The 18,515-nt window shown below is 48.6% G+C and overlaps 8 protein-coding genes across 8 annotated transcripts; 6 read left to right on the top strand and 2 right to left on the bottom strand.

Annotated features, from left to right (window-relative positions):
* Positions 1-88: 88 nt before the first annotated feature.
* UA08_07292 (putative succinate dehydrogenase) lies at positions 89-2,566 on the top strand (the record flags this gene model as incomplete). Its single annotated transcript, XM_020262218.1, has 5 exons — positions 89-323; positions 539-612; positions 670-833; positions 905-2,293; positions 2,347-2,566. The coding sequence occupies 5 exons, from the start codon at positions 89-91 to the stop codon at positions 2,564-2,566; spliced, it is 2,082 nt and encodes a 693-aa protein (XP_020117735.1).
* Positions 2,567-3,231: 665 nt separating this feature from the next.
* On the top strand, positions 3,232-4,386 carry UA08_07293 (hypothetical protein; the record flags this gene model as incomplete). Its single annotated transcript, XM_020262219.1, has 2 exons — positions 3,232-3,940; positions 4,010-4,386. The coding sequence occupies 2 exons, from the start codon at positions 3,232-3,234 to the stop codon at positions 4,384-4,386; spliced, it is 1,086 nt and encodes a 361-aa protein (XP_020117732.1).
* A 679-nt stretch (positions 4,387-5,065) lies between these two features.
* Positions 5,066-7,197, top strand: UA08_07294 (hypothetical protein; the record flags this gene model as incomplete). The annotated part of the gene is made up of 2 exons (XM_020262220.1): positions 5,066-5,798; positions 5,858-7,197. The coding sequence occupies 2 exons, from the start codon at positions 5,066-5,068 to the stop codon at positions 7,195-7,197; spliced, it is 2,073 nt and encodes a 690-aa protein (XP_020117733.1).
* A 353-nt stretch (positions 7,198-7,550) lies between these two features.
* UA08_07295 (hypothetical protein) lies at positions 7,551-10,504 on the bottom strand (the record flags this gene model as incomplete). The annotated part of the gene is made up of 7 exons (XM_020262221.1): positions 7,551-7,712; positions 7,789-8,601; positions 8,655-8,733; positions 8,814-8,889; positions 9,310-9,759; positions 9,860-10,107; positions 10,191-10,504. 7 exons carry the CDS (start codon positions 10,502-10,504, stop codon positions 7,551-7,553), a joined length of 2,142 nt encoding a protein of 713 aa, XP_020117730.1.
* A 555-nt stretch (positions 10,505-11,059) lies between these two features.
* Positions 11,060-11,380, top strand: UA08_07296 (hypothetical protein; the record flags this gene model as incomplete). Its single annotated transcript, XM_020262222.1, has 1 exon — positions 11,060-11,380. One exon carries the CDS (start codon positions 11,060-11,062, stop codon positions 11,378-11,380), a length of 321 nt encoding a protein of 106 aa, XP_020117731.1.
* A 402-nt stretch (positions 11,381-11,782) lies between these two features.
* Positions 11,783-13,153, bottom strand: UA08_07297 (Inorganic pyrophosphatase; the record flags this gene model as incomplete). Its single annotated transcript, XM_020262223.1, has 5 exons — positions 11,783-11,924; positions 11,983-12,066; positions 12,137-12,483; positions 12,546-12,665; positions 12,740-13,153. The coding sequence occupies 5 exons, from the start codon at positions 13,151-13,153 to the stop codon at positions 11,783-11,785; spliced, it is 1,107 nt and encodes a 368-aa protein (XP_020117738.1).
* A 1,486-nt stretch (positions 13,154-14,639) lies between these two features.
* On the top strand, positions 14,640-16,447 carry UA08_07298 (hypothetical protein; the record flags this gene model as incomplete). Its single annotated transcript, XM_020262224.1, has 2 exons — positions 14,640-14,910; positions 14,973-16,447. 2 exons carry the CDS (start codon positions 14,640-14,642, stop codon positions 16,445-16,447), a joined length of 1,746 nt encoding a protein of 581 aa, XP_020117739.1.
* A 412-nt stretch (positions 16,448-16,859) lies between these two features.
* Positions 16,860-18,155, top strand: UA08_07299 (tRNA-dihydrouridine(20) synthase; the record flags this gene model as incomplete). Its single annotated transcript, XM_020262226.1, has 1 exon — positions 16,860-18,155. The coding sequence occupies one exon, from the start codon at positions 16,860-16,862 to the stop codon at positions 18,153-18,155; it is 1,296 nt and encodes a 431-aa protein (XP_020117967.1).
* Positions 18,156-18,515: the final 360 nt, after the last annotated feature.

Consider the following 18,515-nt stretch of genomic DNA (forward strand, 5'->3'; position numbering starts at 1 on the left):
CGCCCAGTGCAGCCAATCAATCCGCCGATTTCCGGGCGTTGATTACCACTGCGCGCACGCTGATTGGCCCAGGTCGGCTCGGCAACACATGGGTGCTTATGTAACTAGCCTCTCGGCCTGGCGCCCGTTCGCTCAACCGACAGCAATTACCGGCAAGAGTACAACCACCTCATCCTGTGCAAACCCGTCGAAATCTCCTCTCTCTGCGTCGCGACTCTTCCTTCTTCCGTCTATTTTCGGGCGAATTGGCTTCTGCTTCTTTTGCCTGTACACGGAACATCATGAGCTCGTTGAGCTTGCGGAGCTTGGCTCCTGCGTCAAAGGTCAGCAGTCTGTCACGTAGATCTTGTCTCATGCGATCTCTCTCAGCCCCTCGCGATTATCGTCAATCCCATGCAAAAGCTGACTTCGTTGTCGAACTTCTAGATCTCGAGAGCCCTTAGAGATCAACGACGGAATTTTTCCTCTACGAAGCCTGCTGGTATAGAAGGTCCGATCCACGTCTACAAGGTCTACTGCTAACCGACGAATCGCAAAGCTCGCATTTTCGGCTCCCAACCTCTCCGTGCAAAGGAGGCCAGTGGCCCCATTGCATCGAAGTATCCTATTATTGTAGGTCTTCTTTGTAAAAATGCGAGAAGAAAAAATCTTTATTCTAATTGGGAATAGGACCATGAATATGATGCCGTCGTCGTAGGTGCCGGAGGCGCTGGTTTGCGAGCGGCTTTCGGTCTTGCGGAAGCTGGTTTCAATACTGCCTGTGTCTCGAAGTTGTTTCCCACTCGAAGCCACACTGTCGCTGCCCAGGGAGGAATCAATGCAGCTCTTGGAAAGTAGGTTTTTCCTATGCGTGAGATTTCTCGAGTTGTTCGCGTTGGGATTTTTTCTAAAAGGTTGGTTATAGCATGCACGCGGACGACTGGAGATGGCACATGTACGACACTGTGAAGGGTTCGGATTGGTTGGGTGACCAAGATGCGATCCATTACATGACAAGAGAAGCGCCAGCAAGTGTTCGTGAATTAGAAGGATACGGTTGCCCCTTCTCGCGTACCGAAGACGGACGCATCTACCAGCGTGCATTCGGTGGTCAATCGCAAAACTACGGAAAGGGTGGACAGGCTTATCGATGCGCTGCCGCTGCTGACCGTACTGGACATGCCCTTTTACACACATTATACGGCCAGTCCCTACGACACAACACAAACTATTTCATTGAATACTTCGCCTTGGACCTTTTGATGGAAGACGGCGAGTGCCGCGGTATCATCGCCTATAACCAGGAGGATGGCACTCTCCATCGCTTCAAGGCTCACCACACTGTCCTCGCAACTGGCGGTTACGGACGTGCCTACTTCAGTTGCACCTCTGCCCACACTTGTACGGGAGATGGTATGGCAATGGTCGCTCGTGCTGGTCTTCCCAACCAGGATCTCGAATTCGTGCAGTTCCATCCTACAGGTATCTACGGTGCCGGTTGCTTGATTACCGAGGGCTCTCGCGGTGAGGGTGGTTACCTCCTCAACTCCGAGGGTGAGCGATTCATGGAACGTTACGCCCCTACTGCTAAGGATCTTGCTTCTCGTGACGTCGTTTCGCGATCCATGACACTGGAAATCCGTGAGGGTCGCGGTGTTGGTCCCGAGAAGGATCACATCTACCTCCAGCTTAGCCACTTGCCAGCTGAACTTTTGCACGAACGTTTGCCTGGTATCTCGGAGACCGCTTCTATTTTCGCTGGCGTTGACGTCACCAAGGAGCCTATCCCTGTTCTTCCTACCGTCCACTACAACATGGGTGGTATTCCCACACGTTACACTGGTGAGGTTGTTACTTTGGATGAGAATGGAAATGACAAGACTGTACCTGGCTTGTATGCTTGTGGTGAGGCCGCTTGTGTCTCCGTCCATGGCGCCAACCGTCTTGGTGCCAACTCGCTCCTCGATTTGATCGTCTTCGGCCGTGCTGTTTCTCACCGTGTTCGCGACATTTCTTCCCCAGGAAAGCCTCACAAGGAACTCAGTTCCGACGCAGGTGCTCAGTCTATCTTGGATCTCGACCACGTTCGTACTGCCGAGGGTCCTCACTCTACCTTTGATATTCGCAATGCTATGCAGAAGACTATGCAGACGGATGTCAGTGTCTTCCGTACACAGGAGAGCTTGGACGATGGTGTCGCAAAGATTAAGGAAGTCGATGCTATGTTCTCCAAGGTTGGCACCAAGGACCGCAGCATGATCTGGAACTCTGATCTTGTTGAGACACTTGAACTTCGCAACCTCTTGACTTGCGCGTAAGTACCCATCCACGGATTCTGCTTGATGACATATAACTAATGGGATCTAGCACACAAACTGCTCACGCCGCTGCTAACCGTAAGGAGTCTCGTGGTGCCCACGCCCGCGAGGATTACCCTGACCGTGATGACGAGAACTGGATGAAGCATACTCTTACCTACCAAAAGACTCCTCACGGCGAGGTTGACCTTACATATCGTGCTGTCCAGGATAAGACCCTGGATGAGAGCGAGTGCAAGCCTGTGCCGCCCTTCAAGCGTGTATACTAAAAACTTGATAATATGTTCCGATTTTGCTTTGCTTTTTCACTTGTTACAAGAACCCTTTCATATACTCGAAAGCCTCATTCTGCGATGGACGAATCCAGAATGATGAAGAAAAGATATACAGGCCTACATTCTGGAAAGACTGTTGGCGTATATAGAATGTGCAGCATGTAACTGATATATGTAGTTACTTTGGAAGCAATAACTTTTCAGCTGTTTTATCTATCCAAAGGTTTCTTCAGGTATTCTCTGATATGTATGCAGGTCTCTAAGTGATTATTAGGCCAGCAACTCAAAGTTTCCTTTCGCAGTTGTGTTTGTTTACCTCCACTACCACCACTACCTAGGCCTTTGTTGATTTTTCATCCACATCTTATTTCATGTACCCAGACAAACAACGTCTACCTCATCAACTAAACCAAAGACAGTCTACAGGCAGCTCTCTGGATATCTTTTGTTTCTTTTGGTCAAAATTCCCTCAAGTCACACATGTTTTACCAAACTCAACTTGGCAAGTGCACGGTGCTTTATGTTTGTGTCACCATTTGGGCAGACTGCTTTGTTTTCTTTTGCTTGTTCGTCTAGACTTTTTCAACTCTAACATCGACATATTCCTCTAAACATCTCACCATCGAGGATAAGGAGGTTGACTTGATCAAGGGTTCAGAATGAATGAGTCGTTCCTATTTGAGCGCCAGGTCAACACCTGTTCTCCTCCCTATCAATTCTACCAATGCAGCATCAGTGGCCAATTCTCGGGCTGTTGCTCCTTGGACCCCTGTGACGATGGGATTTGTCCTGCCGAGAATCAGCCTGGTGGTTCGTCTCAGTCTACGACATCGGAAACGACGTCCATCAGTTCAACTAGTCTTAGCAACCAGGAGCAGACCGTTACGGTAACTGCGTCCGCTGCGCCGTCTTCTCTATCGTCTCAAACTACAGCAGCGCTTGAGACTTCTGCAACAAGGTCATTATCTGATCTTGACCAGGACCAAACCGTCACGATGGCCACAGCAACCATGTCCTCCTCGCTATCTTCGGCTTCGTTGAGTACTTCTATTGGAAAAACGGATGTGGTGACAACGACAGTAGCAGCGGCAATATCCTCAACCAATACACCCACACAAACCCCCTCCGAGACATCAACATCATCCAATAACAAGGCAGTTCTCATTGGAAGTTCTGTCGGTGGTGTTGTGGGCATCATGGCCCTGTTTTTGATGCTATTTCTGTGCTGTCGAAGGAGAAAAACGTCGAAAACATTGAATAGCAGCAACAATGAGAAACGGGCACATAAACGCACATTCTCCGGGTTCCAGGAGGATAGTGATTATAATCTATCAAGTAGCTGGAGCCAGCCTTCTGAAGATTACTACAGTGAGTTATATACATATATTCCCCCCCCGGGCCCCAAGACTTCACAGATTGCTGAGCAAAATCTGTCAGGACAACAACATAAAACAAGCCCCCTTGGACATGTGGACAGAACACGATCCCCAGCATTAACCGAGTTGGATTCCAACCCCCGCGGAAGCCCTCTTAAAACTTATTCCAGCGTGCTTTCGAAAACGGTATATGAGCTTGATAGTAGCGTCAACGAAGGCAGTACTACAACTCCTACTCGTGCATCATCCTCGGATCCATTGAACGCCAATCTTCGAAGTGTTTCGACTTCGAGCCCCGCTTCTCAACGTGCTGGCAGTCGTCTTGGTGACCATCTTTGGCAGTCATCTGAATCAGATACTATGAGCAATGGTTCTAGTGCCATGAGTGGTGGGATTCGGCTTGCCAGGAGCGGAGAATTGTCTGTGAGGTCTGAATAGCTTTTTGGCGGGATATATAAGGAAAAGAGGCGTCTATTGACTGATATCTGAAATATGGTGGGTTGTATTATTGTGCTCAAGGTAGAAAGGGCTGTAGGAGTATATCTAGGTAATAATAATAGCATGAAGGATGATCTCTCATGTAAGTTAATTATAGCTCATTGCTACTCTCACTTAGACAGTCAAGTGATCCTCAGGCATCACCCGGACTGATTGATTCCTTCCTCGCTTCATCCTTTCCCCCCCGCCTTCACTCTTCCTCTCCAGATCTTCTCCCGATTCCCTTCGTCCTTTTCCCTTCACCTTCCCTTATTCACATTTACCTTCACTGTTCCCATCGCGACTTTGTCATCTCGCAGCTCATTATCTTCGCCTCGTCTGTTTACAACTTCCTATATCCTCAACAGCTCCTCAAGCTCTCAACATCTTTGTGATCTTGGCTTTACCAGGCATATCAAATGATCCCCCACCCTGCCATGTCTTAGAGCACTTTGAACTGATTCTATTCACTTGCTACTGCTGTACAGCCTCAAGGCTCCAACTTGACTAGGTCAGAAAACCTTCCTTTCATTCATACGAAGGCAACTAACTCGTTCTCTAGGGATATAAGAGTGTTTCTCATCTTCATCATCTCTCAACCTACTGTAGTTAGTGCGGTCATATGAGAAAGTCTCTCAAGATGGTGTCTACTTCATCTGGTTTTACTACCCAGGAGGGCACTACAGAGCCTTCTAATACCCAAACGGAAAGAAGAACCAGCAAAAGAAAGAGATCTCCTACGATGGATTCAAAGAATGGCATCAACAACAATGACGACAATGAAGACGATCCTTCCTATGAACCTTCGAAGAAAACCCGTCCCGATACTCGAGGCAAGGCTTCTCCGACGTCCAAGGGGAACGACATTAAGAAGCTAGAAGCCGAGATTAGAAAATGGAAGAATAAATCCAAGGACCAACAGAAACAACTAGTGAAAGTCACCACTGAATCTATCCTGAATGCCAGAAGGGGAAGCAAAGAGATATGGGACCTCACCAAGATTGAGACAGAGTTCAAGAACGTCAACCGCGATATCAAAAACTGGATCAAAAAGTACGGCATTACTAGGCAGATCTCGTCATTGCCTGACGCTAAAAAGAAAGAATTTCTGTCGGAATGCAGAGATGTTTCGGCGATATACTTCAGCGTCTTCGCCGAAAATGATTTTTCAGCTATAGAAACCCTTTCAAAGGGTGCGTACATGCTTCTGGAGGGGTTCTTATTCGCCTGGACCTGCTCGTATCTAATCCAGAGACGGTTTATCTTCCTCGATGAGGCATTGAAGGATCACAACGCAAGGCCAAAGCATGAACTTTTGCAAGTCGGGAATTATGAAGAGAAATTTGACAGTTTTGCCGCGGAGCTAGGAAAAGGTCCGTATTAGCATGTCCAAACAACTCTCCTGAGTTAATCTAGCTAACGTCCCACAAAGTCTCCCCTTACCAAAACCAGAAATGGATGACTAGCACGCTGCAAGCACTCAAGCCGATCATGATCCCCGATTATTCCTCCAAAGAGACCCAATCGGGATGGGCAAATGAAAAGCGTGGCAATGGCTTTCTCAAGAAATATGACACGGGATTATCCTCGCTAGTTACTGATTTTCTCAAGAGCCCAGCAAGATATGTTCTTTCTTGCCCCCAGGGCGACAGAAAGACACAACAGCGTGAAGAATTGAGAAGAATTTTTCGCAAGTTTAGGGAATTGGCGTACCATATGTGGTGCCAGCCCTCTCACGTGTCATATGAATACCGGACAAACTTGGCCCAGTTCGACCCAGATACAATGGAGCTTGATTTTAGGGCAACAATGGGCAGACCGGATAATGCAGCGGACAGGCTAAGAGGTGATAGAGTCTTGATAAACATCAACCCTGCCATAGTCGGGGTGGTCGTTGATCCTGACAGTAATGAGCACACGCGAACGACCTATTTGAAACACAAAGTCTGGACTGTCCATTGCCAGAGTTTTAGTCATCCGCAGAAGGCAGCTAAAGAAGAGAATGCCACTCCTGCAGATGATCCTATTCCAGAACAGGGATTGGAGAAGGATGATTCTACAAACGACGGACAGGATGACAGCGCGGCTCTAGAGCGCAAAGATCACCGTTTTGCTCAAGTTGAAGCAATGAGTTGTGAAAACGATGACATTGTTGCTCCAGAACAGTGGTTGGAGAGTAATCCAGCCGGAAGACAGATTGTTAATCCTACTGCAATCTACTACCCAAAAGTCCATGGTACTGCTCAACATCAGATGGTTGAACCGTTTCTACGTGACCAACAAGCCAACTACCCTCCTACGCATAGCGAACAGAATATCACGTTTTTTGAGTATCAATCTCGAAATTCTAGACAGCAATACTACACGCCTGCCAGTGCCAGCTGGAATGACTTTCCATACCAGCTGTCTAGACCAGTTCTACAGAGCGTGCAGGATCCCGGTCCTTCTATGAATGACAGGCAATACTCCGTGAGCCCTGTCACACGGTTATTAGCAGTAACAAACGACGCTATGCAGGACTACAATACAACTGCCACTTACAACACTAATGACCGTGGCAATCCAAATACCATCCCGCGCAGCGCTCCAACCTATGACGCCACCGGCTATTATACTGCAGAAGACAGACCCCGTTATGACAACGCTTCAGACGATGCTATGGTGCTTCTTCCGACTAGTCATCCTCTTGGCAGTCAATGGCAGGTTGATGAGACTTCGACTGAGGAGGAATTAGACGATGATCGTCCTACGGAAGAAATAGAATGGAAATGAACTTGATTTGGGGATATTAGAGGGGTATGCTGGACAGGATTCATCATTTTGTGTTCTCTGCTTCGACTGGAGATGAATCAGGCTATGATCATCCTACATGGGACAGCATCCAAGAATTGAATGAAAGGAAAGGAACATGCTGGATAGTTCTCGTCATTTCGTGTTTTTTTTGCTTCTTGCTTCTACCAGATTAGGATACATCCATACATGCTATTTAGTTGCAAATTCAATTCCATTGATCAGTAAACATCATTCAAATTTCCAAACAAACACATATCATACGTATCGAACTGCACGGTATCGAAATCAAGTCCACTTTAACAGAAATTATATTAATTTGACTACCTTGACTATCAAGACCCTAAAATACCCGAAATGCGTAGCACCATGTCCAAAATTGATAGATGCTCATCCGAGCCATCGAGGAGCCTTTTGTCCATTTCCGAGAAGACCATGACAATTCTGTTCTTCTGGATGTCAGGGATTGCATCGTTGAAGACGATACGGCGGTATAGCTTGAAGCAGTCAGTTGGGGAAATCCAAATGGGCAACGGTGTAGATACGAGTGTATACAGATAGAGAAAGACATACCTGAATTAATACTTGTGTGGCACTCCAACCATCAGCAACAATCTCCGAGACGACTGCTGCCACTGCCTCGTAAGCCGAACCCATTTTCTTGGGCTGCATAGCCTGCGTCAACTTGTCCAACACACTGTCCGGAACAACACCCGCAATCTCCTCAATAGTCTGCACCGTAATAATCCCCGACTGACTATTGTCAGCATCTGTCATTTCCGTATCGTCATCCCCATCATTCTTCTTTCGTTGTGTTGCGCCAACAAGTCTAGCCGCGCTTTGAAGATAGGTAATAGCTCGACGCAGATCACCCTCGGCGCATTGTATCAGCGTATCGACAACCCCATCCTGTAACGTTAAGCTCTCCGCCTGCGCAATCTCGTTTATCCGATCTGCCGCCGAGCTACCATCGAGCGCCTTGAAGCGGAACTTGCTGCATCGACTAGCCAGCGGCTCAATGATTCTAGTGACGTAGTTGCAAACCAGACAGAAACGCGTGATACGGCTGTACTGTTCCATTGTGCGACGGAGGGCAGATTGGGCGTCTTGCGTCATGCTGTCGGCTTCATCTAGGATGATGATTTTGAAAGGTGGGCAGGGATATTTCTCGCGGTATGCTGCATCTAGACCGCTGGGTTGTGAAAGCTGGGTTCGAGCAAAGTCTTTGATTTTCTCGCGGACTATGTTGATACCGCGCTCGTCGGAGGCGTTGAGTTCGAGGACACGCGTGCGAAACAGTGTAGGGCCGAAGAGGGATTTGGCAAGTGCGAGAATTGTGGATGTTTTGCCCGTTCCGGGGGGCCCGTAGAAGAGCATGTGTGGAAGCTATACGAAGTCAGATACTTGAACTTCCATATCAATAACAACCTAGTACATACGTTGGAGGCTTGTAATGTTCGTTGGAGAACGGTCGTGGTGTGATCCTGTGCTGCGACATCATCCAAAGATTTGGGTCGACTAAACGAAGCATTAGCAAAAAGAATTTTTTCCCCCTTCCTATTCTTCAAACTAAAAGCATATTCGGTCCTTTAACATACTATTTCTCAACCCAGGGCTGTAAACGCGACTGTTCTGCTGCATTATCTGATGTCTTTTGCTTGGAGCTGCTTGAAGCTGCGGCGGCAGCAGCTCGCGCTTTGTTATTGAAAAAATTTGCAGCCATTGGAATTGGGCTTTCTCAAGTATCGACGGGAAGAAGAAGATACGTTTTAGAAGGCCCTGGGTTGTCGTTCTCAATTGTGTGCAGTCGCAATAAGCCCGAAACGCGGAGATGGAAGAGACGCGTCGGTTCTTGCCCATGTCGCGAATCTATCATTTTGCCCGATACGGACAAGCGCCGTTTTCTATCAGTCGATAAGCCCAATACGTAGTCTCTACGGAGTACAAGGCATTGAACGAAGAGAAAAATTAAATACAGTGAATATTTACATTGCTATTTTCATATTTCATATTTCGAATTGCATAATCATAATTCATCTCGCCTTTCTACAAGCTCAGGCTCTTCCCACATTCTCTTCTTCGGATTTCGCTCACCCTCGTCACCCTGTTCTGCGTCTAGATGTTCGTCTGCGATTATATTATTGATTTCTTCAAGCACGGAATCCTCATCACTTCCCTGGGCAGTCACCACAACTGGAGCGTCTTTGCCTTCTATCACTGCTGTCGCCGTTTCCGTGCCAGCATGTGCATTTGCTACCTGTGTACCACCACTAACCAAGGCCGAAGTGGTGGTAGCAACAGACCCTGAGAACGTTGCCACGCCAAAGACAGATGCGACAAACCTATAAATCATCTTAACCGGCATCCATGCAAGCCACCACATCGGTCCATAAAGTATCCTTCGGAAAAGAAGCCATGCAATAGTTCCAATAAGTAGATAGAACGATGTTTCGAGATACCATGTGTCAGACTTTTGAGACCGTAAGAGGGAGCTAACAAGAGCTCGGGTGGAGGACAAGACGGTGTCAAGTTTAGTATAAGACTCTGAAAGGGAAGAAAGTGCAGCGGTTGATTGTTCTTTATTTTTTGACAATATCAGTCTAGGTTTCAACTTCTGTCAGACGATGTCGGAGTGTAAACATACCGAGAGTCTCTTGAGCAAACTGGCTACGGGATAGCTCCGCCTGCATAAGCTCGTGGGTTCTTCTCAGGGCAGCCGTGACATCGTTCGATGCATTGATCGTAACGTCGTTTTGCGTGAATTTATTTGTCCCTTTTCTCGACTCGTCCCTATCGCTAGATCGTACAAACAGCAGTTCCCGTTCCTTTCTGCGCGCAGTCTCTGCATTGCGGTTGGCCTGGAGTTGCGCATTACGAAATTCCGTTCTTGTCCTGTCCATAAAATTTGCATAAGTAGGGATAACGTTCCCAAGCCTGCTCGTCTGAAACGAACATAAAAGGTAGGGTGAACACACCTCTTCAAATCAGCCGTCAGTCTCTCAGCAAGACCAATGACTCGTTTCCGCTCGGCGCTCTTTTCCATGTTTTCATTCCCTTTCCTTCTACTCTGGCCAGGCTCTTCTAGACTTTCAACTTCCACATTCAGAATCTCCATCTCGTCTTCCACATTTTTGAGTCGCGAATGAATTTCGGCTCCGAGCTCCAAGCGCGCCTCGTCGCCTTGTCCAATAGCATGTGTAAAGTTTCGAAGTCGCTCTATGAGAGGTTTCGTTTCGCCCAGGGAGCTGGCCGTGTCTTTCAGGCGGGCTTGAAGGGTGTGTATAGACATGTTGTATTTAAGCTGCTCAGCTAATGTAGGCCGTAGTGCAATACCTATTTGCGAGTGGGGGTATTCAGTGCATGCCGATATTCTTTCGTTGTTTTATTATAATCCCTTCGACTCTGCACCGAGAAGAGAACGTTATCTATAAAAAAAGGGGCGATGTACAAGAAACATGGCAATTGGTGGTGACATCCAAGCTGCCACCTCTCGGCGACTTGTTTGGATGTTTGCATTCCGAGCAAACACACGTGGAAAGTTTCCCTCCGCATCGCAAAGCAAATAATCCACGACATCAGCTCAATTCACATTTTACAACGGCTTTATAAATTTAATCCACCTTTCTTTTCATACGGACAGTCTTGTTTCCTGATTTATTATACATCAGCATCTGCGGTCTTGCCACTGAGTTCTGGTGTTACCAAGCCGTTTATTGTATTCGCATCATACAGTACGTTAACTCGTTCAATGACGGGGAAACTCGCTCTTTGCGTTCTTCCTATGAGAAACATAAATACTAACATAGTCATAACAGCCTCCAATACTTGAAATAGCAAAAGAAAAATGACGATCCCCGTCCAAACCATAACCTCCTTCCGAACCGCCTTCTCTCCTTTCTCCCCGCTCGGACGACCATGCAGAATCCTTCTTAATCTGCTGCAAAACCCTTCCACTGCGCCTGCCAGCAGTCCCACACATATCGATATAAAAGTTTCACATCTGCCGCGGAATTCTACGCAATTGCCGGAGATGACGATTGGTTTCAAAGGTGGGAAGGAGATCAAGTTGGAGGTTGGCAAGCGGAAGATGAAGATTGGTGATGTGCTGGATGAGATTGCGCGAGTTGGACGGGTCGTTGAGCGAGAGCAGAGTCTGAAGGCGTGAAATATTTTTTGCCTTTTTTTGTATATTATATTTTTATCAATTTTTTGTCAGGCGACTAAGAGAGAGCGTTTTGAAATTTACGAAGTCTGTTTCTTGTCTACGTACAAGCTTGCACATTGAGCGACTTCGTTTTAAAGTCATGATCAGGTCTCTGATTTTTGTTTTTCTCTATCCATGGCGATCATTAGCGACAAATGGATGGGAAACCATTCTAGCCCCGTTCCTACTGAATGATTCTAGACCCTCAGTAGATGCTTATCAATAAAATTTACGCCATGCACAAGAGGTATATGAACTCAAAGACAAATTTGTATGTTGCTTCTTCTTCTTCTTCTTCTTTTTCCTGAAAAAGCTCGGGGTGTTCTGTTCCACGAGCTTGATGCAATTTCAAGTGCTGCTTGCTTAAACAGCGGCACCGGAGATGAAAAACCACTTGTCGACGCTGCCGTCAATAGGAGCAGGGGGCAGGTTCTCGCCGGCAGGGATTTTGGAGACTGCGCTCTGGTCAACAAGATCTTTCGAGGTGGTGTTGGTGAGGTTGGCCCTATGTTTTGTTAGTGGTTTGGATCCCCGTTAGAAGTCTCTCAACCATAATGACTTACAAGCTGATGTCTCCTGCAGGAGAGCTACCACCAATCAGACGTTCCCATGCATCGGAACACTCGCGGATAACGTCAAGCGCATATCTAAAACAGAGGTATTAGTTTTCGGTCCCAATGTCAGTTTCCTTTTGTTGTTTCACGGATTGGGTCTTACTTCTTGTTCTTGCACTCGCCGGAGAAGGCAAACTGGTTCTCGGGCTTTCCGTCGGGGATCTTGTAGATACGGAACCATTCATTGGTGGCGCGCAGAAGGCCGGGGAGGTGACGCTCAACGTCTTCGATGTCGTTGAGCTTAGGAGCAAGAGGGTCGTTTACGTCAATGACAATGATCTTCCAGTCGGTCTCCTCTTCATCCAAGAGAGCCATAACACCGAGAACCTTGACCTGCTTGACCTGACCGGTGTAGCCAACAAGTTCACCGATTTCGCAAACGTCCAACGGGTCGTTGTCGCCCTTGGCCTTGGTCTCTGGGTGGACAACATTGGGGTCCTCCCAGGTCTTCTGTGGGTTAGTCGAAACAATATCGTGAAATGCTATCTTTCTGCTTCTGTTGAGTGACTCACGCGAGGGAAGGCACCGTAGTTCCAGAGGTAACCCTTGTGGGGGAAGCAGTTGCGGACGTAACGCAACTTTCCCTTCTTGGTGTCCTGCTTGATTGGGTTGAGGAATTCCTCCTTGGAGATCTGTGATAGCAGCCATCACTGTCAGAGCATAATTCCATCGTAAAAGGAGGGGGGAGGAAGAACCCCGCTCTTACCTCCTGTTTGGCGTTCGTCCAGCGAGGAATCTCCACGACCATGTTCAAAACGGTCTGCTGCTCATTGGCATACAGAGGGATGTCGTGGAAAGGAGAGATGGGGACGCCATCTTTTTCGATGTACACGCGGTGCTCGAGAGTGTTGACGGCGCCGATTTTGCGGACGGAATAAGACATGGCGGGGTTGACGGGGTCCGACGACAGAGCGGACGCGGAGGAGCTGAAGTGTCTGTTTAGTTGGGCAGCTCGGTGTGCGGCTGCAGACTGAGGTGTGGACGAGGTGATGGTTGTTGGATGGAAGGGTAAGCGAGCAGGGAATTGAAGTGTTTGTGTCTGTCCTGCCGAGAGAGGGGAAGAAGAAGAAGAAGAAACGGTGGAGAGGGGACGAGCAGTGGGGGAGGCAGAACCAGCCATGGTCGCCAATTGGGTCCGCCGCAGCAACGCCGGCCTGTTGATCGAGGGAAAAGCGCACGCAATGCGCTGAGCGACGCACATCGGGCAGAATTTCCCTTGTATATATATATGCCTGCCTTTATGATAGTAATAATACGTTGCAACGCAGTTAAGCAGGACTCGCCAAGCCCTCGGGATGAGTGGCTGCCAGGCCGAGGTGAGATGCAGGAATTGAAGCTAGCTGTGCTGCAGGAAAGCACTTTGCAATTCCAATAGCTGGGAAAGGCCTGTGCTATGACAAGCAAATCCAGACCAGGAATGTATCAAGTAATACAAAGCGTGCGTTGTTCAGAGCTTCAACGAACACAAAGGAGAAATTTTTTGGTTCTGCCATAGGGATTGTGAGCAGATCCGCGGTTCCTGAGAAATAGGGGCGCCCCTTAACCCTTACGGCGGTCTACTTTGACTTTGCATTTTGGTGTACTTCCCCCATGGATAATATATGATATTAGATGGGCCACGAGCGAAAATGCTAGATAATTACTGAATATCTTAGTCCGAACTTTGCTTGGTATGGCTGGTTCAAGATAGCCTAAAGTCTTGTTGACGGACAAATATACGGGTCACGTGGGACTGCTAAATCACGTGATATATAGGGTTAGTAATCAGCGCCAAGCAAGGGACCATGTCGAGCACGTGACTTTACTTGCCCTTGCCTTTTCGATGCATAAACTCGTGATGTCATGGAGTTATGCACGGAGTCTGCCAGCATTTAAAATCCTCAAGATGTAACGTTAGTCGTCCATATGCCATATCTTGAATGACACACAAGATACGTAGTACATACATCTCCACAAAATCACATCGAACTGCATACACCAGATTCCTTGAATGCGAGGAGTCCCATCACCGCCGCAGATACGTTGGCAGTTGAACTAGAAAAGCTTGGGCAAGTTCTAGCCCCGGATAAGTGGGTTGGTGATTGGCCGAATTAATAGAAATAAATATGGAATTGAAAGCTTGACAACAACCAGCATGGGTCTGGACAGCAATTGGTGGGCTATTCTCGGGGCTAGGGAATAATCAGGGATTCTTCTGCAAGAAGTAGTATTACCCGTTTTGGACACCTGACGTACGGCCAACGCAGTCACACCTCTACCGTGCACGCTAAGCTAAACATGGCAGGAAGTTAGGGTCCCATACAACTATAAATGACAGCTAAATCTGACGATTGAGCTGTGGCGCACGATTTACCATTGGTTGCGTGCACCCTGCATGCCCTAATTGGGTCGATAACGAGGCATTTCCTGCGGTTGCCATTGGCCAATGTCTTGAATGATGTATCCCATTCTCAATTTCACCCCTCCCCATCCCTTGATCCATGTTAAATAGGTGCCCCCCTCCCTTCCCCTCCCTAGGTTTGCCCGGAATTTCCCTGGCTTCAGCTCGTGAATTGACATTTTACCCGCTACCTTCTGACCAACGAAACTTCATATCTCTGCCCAAGATGCCTGGGACGAAAACCACTCGACGACCGAAAGCCACAACGCTCGAGACGAACAATCGTCCCGACGAATGGCGCATCGAACAGGGCATGCAAGGCGCCAAGCTGCCCATCATTGACCAGACTGGATCAAAAACTGTTTTTATACACCCTGTTGACCCGCCGCCCATCACGAAAGACCAGGCAGCCATCGATGCTGTGGGAGACCGTAATAAGCTGTTTGCCGGCGAGCTGGATGGCTGGAAAGGGCAAGCCTACTACGACTCTTCAGAACGTGAGAAGAAAGACAGACAACTGACCATCAGGATAGATATGTCGAATGGGAAGCTTACCCAGAGAAAAAGGCCAAGGCACACAAGATCCTTACCTCCCAGACCTTCACGCCCACGCCGGATTACATGACCGGCCCGATCCCAGGCACGAATCCGGTGCTGCCTGGCGATGACTTCACGGAATGGCATCATGCCATTGGTGGCGAGCTGGCCGACGCTCCTGAAGATTCGTGGCGAACTGTTCTCAAAGAGAAGCACAAGGACATGTTGCATTTGCTTAAATTCCCCTACAACGGCGAACCACCCAAGCGCCTAGTGACTGCAAAGTCAATCACTCCTAATCCACTCCACTTTGTGCGCAACCACGGTGGTATTCCCATAATCGACAAGGACAAATTCTACTTTACCCTAGATGGACTGGTGGCTACTCCCAAGAGATACACGCTTAATGACATCATGGATGAATCCCGGTTCCCGCAGATCGTGGAAACAGTCACGATTCAGTGCTCCGGCACCCGACGTATCGAACAGATCACCTTGTACCCGGGCCAGGGAGACGAGGTACCTCAGGCACCGTGGGCTGAGGGAGCTATTGGCACAGCCACTTATCGTGGTATCAGTCTGAAGAAGCTCATCAAGGACTGTGGCGGCCTTGTCAATGGCGGCAAGCACCTTGAACTCTATGGTGCGGAAACATATGTCAAGGACCTGGAGGTCATGAACTACCTAGTCAGCGTACCGTGGTCCAAGGTCAAGGCCAACGAAGTCCTACTCGCCTGGGAGATGAACGGCGAGCCCCTACCCGCAATCCATGGCTTCCCTCTTCGTGTGGTCGTCCTGGGCTATATCGGCGCTCGCAGCGTCAAGTGGCTCTACCGTATCAAGGCAATCGAAACCCCTTCGATGGCCCCCGTGCAGAGCCGAGAGTACCTTTACTTCAACCAACAGATCGGCAAGCACAACCAGAAGCCGACGGACGGCATCCAAATCCAGGAGATGCCGGTTAGCTCTGCTATCATGTCGCCGTGGAAAGGGCACGTCATCCTGCACAACGGCAAGATCCACTGTAAAGGCTGGGCCTATTCAGGCGGTGGCCGCTGGCCCGAACGTGTCGAACTGTCTGCTGACGGCGGCTTCTCATGGTATGAAGTGGCTCCCGAGAACATGTCCAAGAAAGGACGCTGGACCTGGCGTACTTGGGAGATCGATCTGCCCTGCGACGTCGAGGGCTGGATTGAGATTGTCTGCCGATGCTGGGACAATGCGCTCAACACACAGCCACTGACCGTGCGATCCGCTTGGAACTGGGGCTTGCACGTCACCCACTCAGCTCACCGCATCAGCGTCTACAGCATCAACAAGACCCGGCCGCGGACACAGGAGCGTCTTGCGTTGTTGGAGAAGAATGGCATCCCATTAGCACCAATTACACGCTACGAAGTTACGCACTCGCAGACTGATGCGGAAATTATGAAGTACTATAAGGAGCATGACCCTCGGGATGCCGACAATGTTTATACCAACATTGATGATGATTAAGTGCGTTTACAGAGAAATCGGCAGTACTTGTTAGTAGTAGTAACAGGCATTAGTAGATTGGTTAACCTGCTATAACTTGCTTCTTGACTGTTGCCGCTATTCCAGATTATTTCACAATTTATATATAATAAATAATATTCTGTTTTTTCTGTTTTGTCTGGTTATTAATTGAGTATGCTTGATATATAATTGAACTAAAAGTAAAACGGCCAAATGCACTAGTACCTAATTAGATAACCATTTTAAACCAAATCAGGATTAGCGCGCCTTGCAACATTTTTGCGCCGAGACTCAACTTCCAAGTCGAAAGCCACCCAAACACCACTTTGGATTTTACTCAACTACACGCCCGGCACAGCGCACGAACAGAGCCACTGCATAGAATGATATGCTGAGGCTCATTCGCCGCATGATGACTTCGACACCTCATGTACCCATCCCCGCCAAAGGGGTCGACTACCGCGGGAAGGTTGTCCTTGCGCCGATGGTGCGATCGGGCGAACTTCCCTCACGTTTGATTGCGCTGAAATATGGAGCAGATCTCGTCTGGGGCCCTGAAACCATCGACAAGGCCATAATGGGAGCCGCTCGACGGGTCAACCCGCGGACCAATACCATCGAATTTACTCGCATATCCTCCAATAATCAGAAGGAATCTGTCTTATACCGTATCGACCCGGAGAACGAGAAGGGGAAACTTATATTCCAAATGGGCACGGCGTCACCGGAGCTCGCTGTCAAGGCGGCCAAGGTGGTGGCCGCGGACGTTGCGGGAATAGACGTTAACTCGGGCTGCCCAAAACCATTCAGCACTAGCGGAGGCATGGGAGCAGCGTTGCTACGAACCCCAGACAAACTTGTTTCCATCCTTGAGGCACTTGTGCGTGAAATTGGAACCCCCTACGAGATAGGCATATCGGTCAAGATTCGGCTTCTGGAGACGCCGGAAATGACGAAGGACCTTGTCACTCGATTGGTGGCCACAGGTATTACGGGCTTGACGATTCACTGTCGCACAACGCCAATGCGGCCTCGAGAGCGAGCCATTCGAGACCAACTGAGAATGATTGCTACTGTTTGTCGCGAGGCGGGTGTTGCGTGCGTCATGAACGGCGATGTTACCTCGCGAGATCAGGCGCTTGCGTTAATGGCCGAATATGATGTGGACGGTGCCATGATTGCGACTGCAGCTGAGTCGAACTCGTCATGTTTTCGGTCGGAAAAGGACGGCGGGCTTTTGCCGTGGCGTGATGTTGTTCGCGAATATATACAGGAGTGCATGCGAGTGGAGAATAGATTTGGAAACACCAAATATCTGATGAATATGATGGTCAATGCGAAGGATAAAGAGTTCAAACAAACCAAGCAGTGCAGGAACTATTTGGATGCTTGTCAGATCCTAAAATATGACGATCTCATACCGGCAGCAATGGAAACTGATAAAATTCTTGGCCTGGATACGAGGGAGACTATCAGCAAAGGTAAAGACGACAAAACCTCTGCAGTCCAAGATGCAATTGAGAACAACGAGTCCGCTAGAGCTGCTGGCAGCTCCGTGCAAGGCCAGAAACAGGCAGCTGCAAAGCAGGGGCCTGGTCCTATTAGAACAAACTCCAGTCGTGCGAGTGTGCCGAAGATGCCTGCTGAGGCTGAAACTGATCTGTCTGCATCTTCCACCGCACAACAGACTGCTGGGGTAACGGTTTGATTCTACTCTAAATAATCTCATCTGGTGGGCGTCCGTGGTGGTTTCGGCTTCATCCTTTTTCAGCTTGGTCCCGGGTTTTATTTGCTTTGCACATATTCATAAACATAATCGCCGCATCTTCTGGTGTTGAACAATTCTTTGGTGTCTATAATCTTATATAGCCTATGAGACAAATGCATTGTTTGATTGTTAGCGTAGTCATGGTAGTTCCCAAAGAAGAATAATTGGCACACGTGACGGCGGCGGCGCGCCTTCGCGTTCCTGCGCGCGCTAAGACGGGTCCCGCCATCCAATCCAATCTCTGAATTTCTTGGGGAGCTTCGATCGTCCCTTCCCTTCGTTCTTCGTTTTCTTCGGCTG

Source organism: Talaromyces atroroseus (assembly GCF_001907595.1).
Source record: "Talaromyces atroroseus strain IBT 11181 chromosome Unknown scaffold_10, whole genome shotgun sequence".
NCBI lineage: Eukaryota > Fungi > Ascomycota > Eurotiomycetes > Eurotiales > Trichocomaceae > Talaromyces > Talaromyces atroroseus.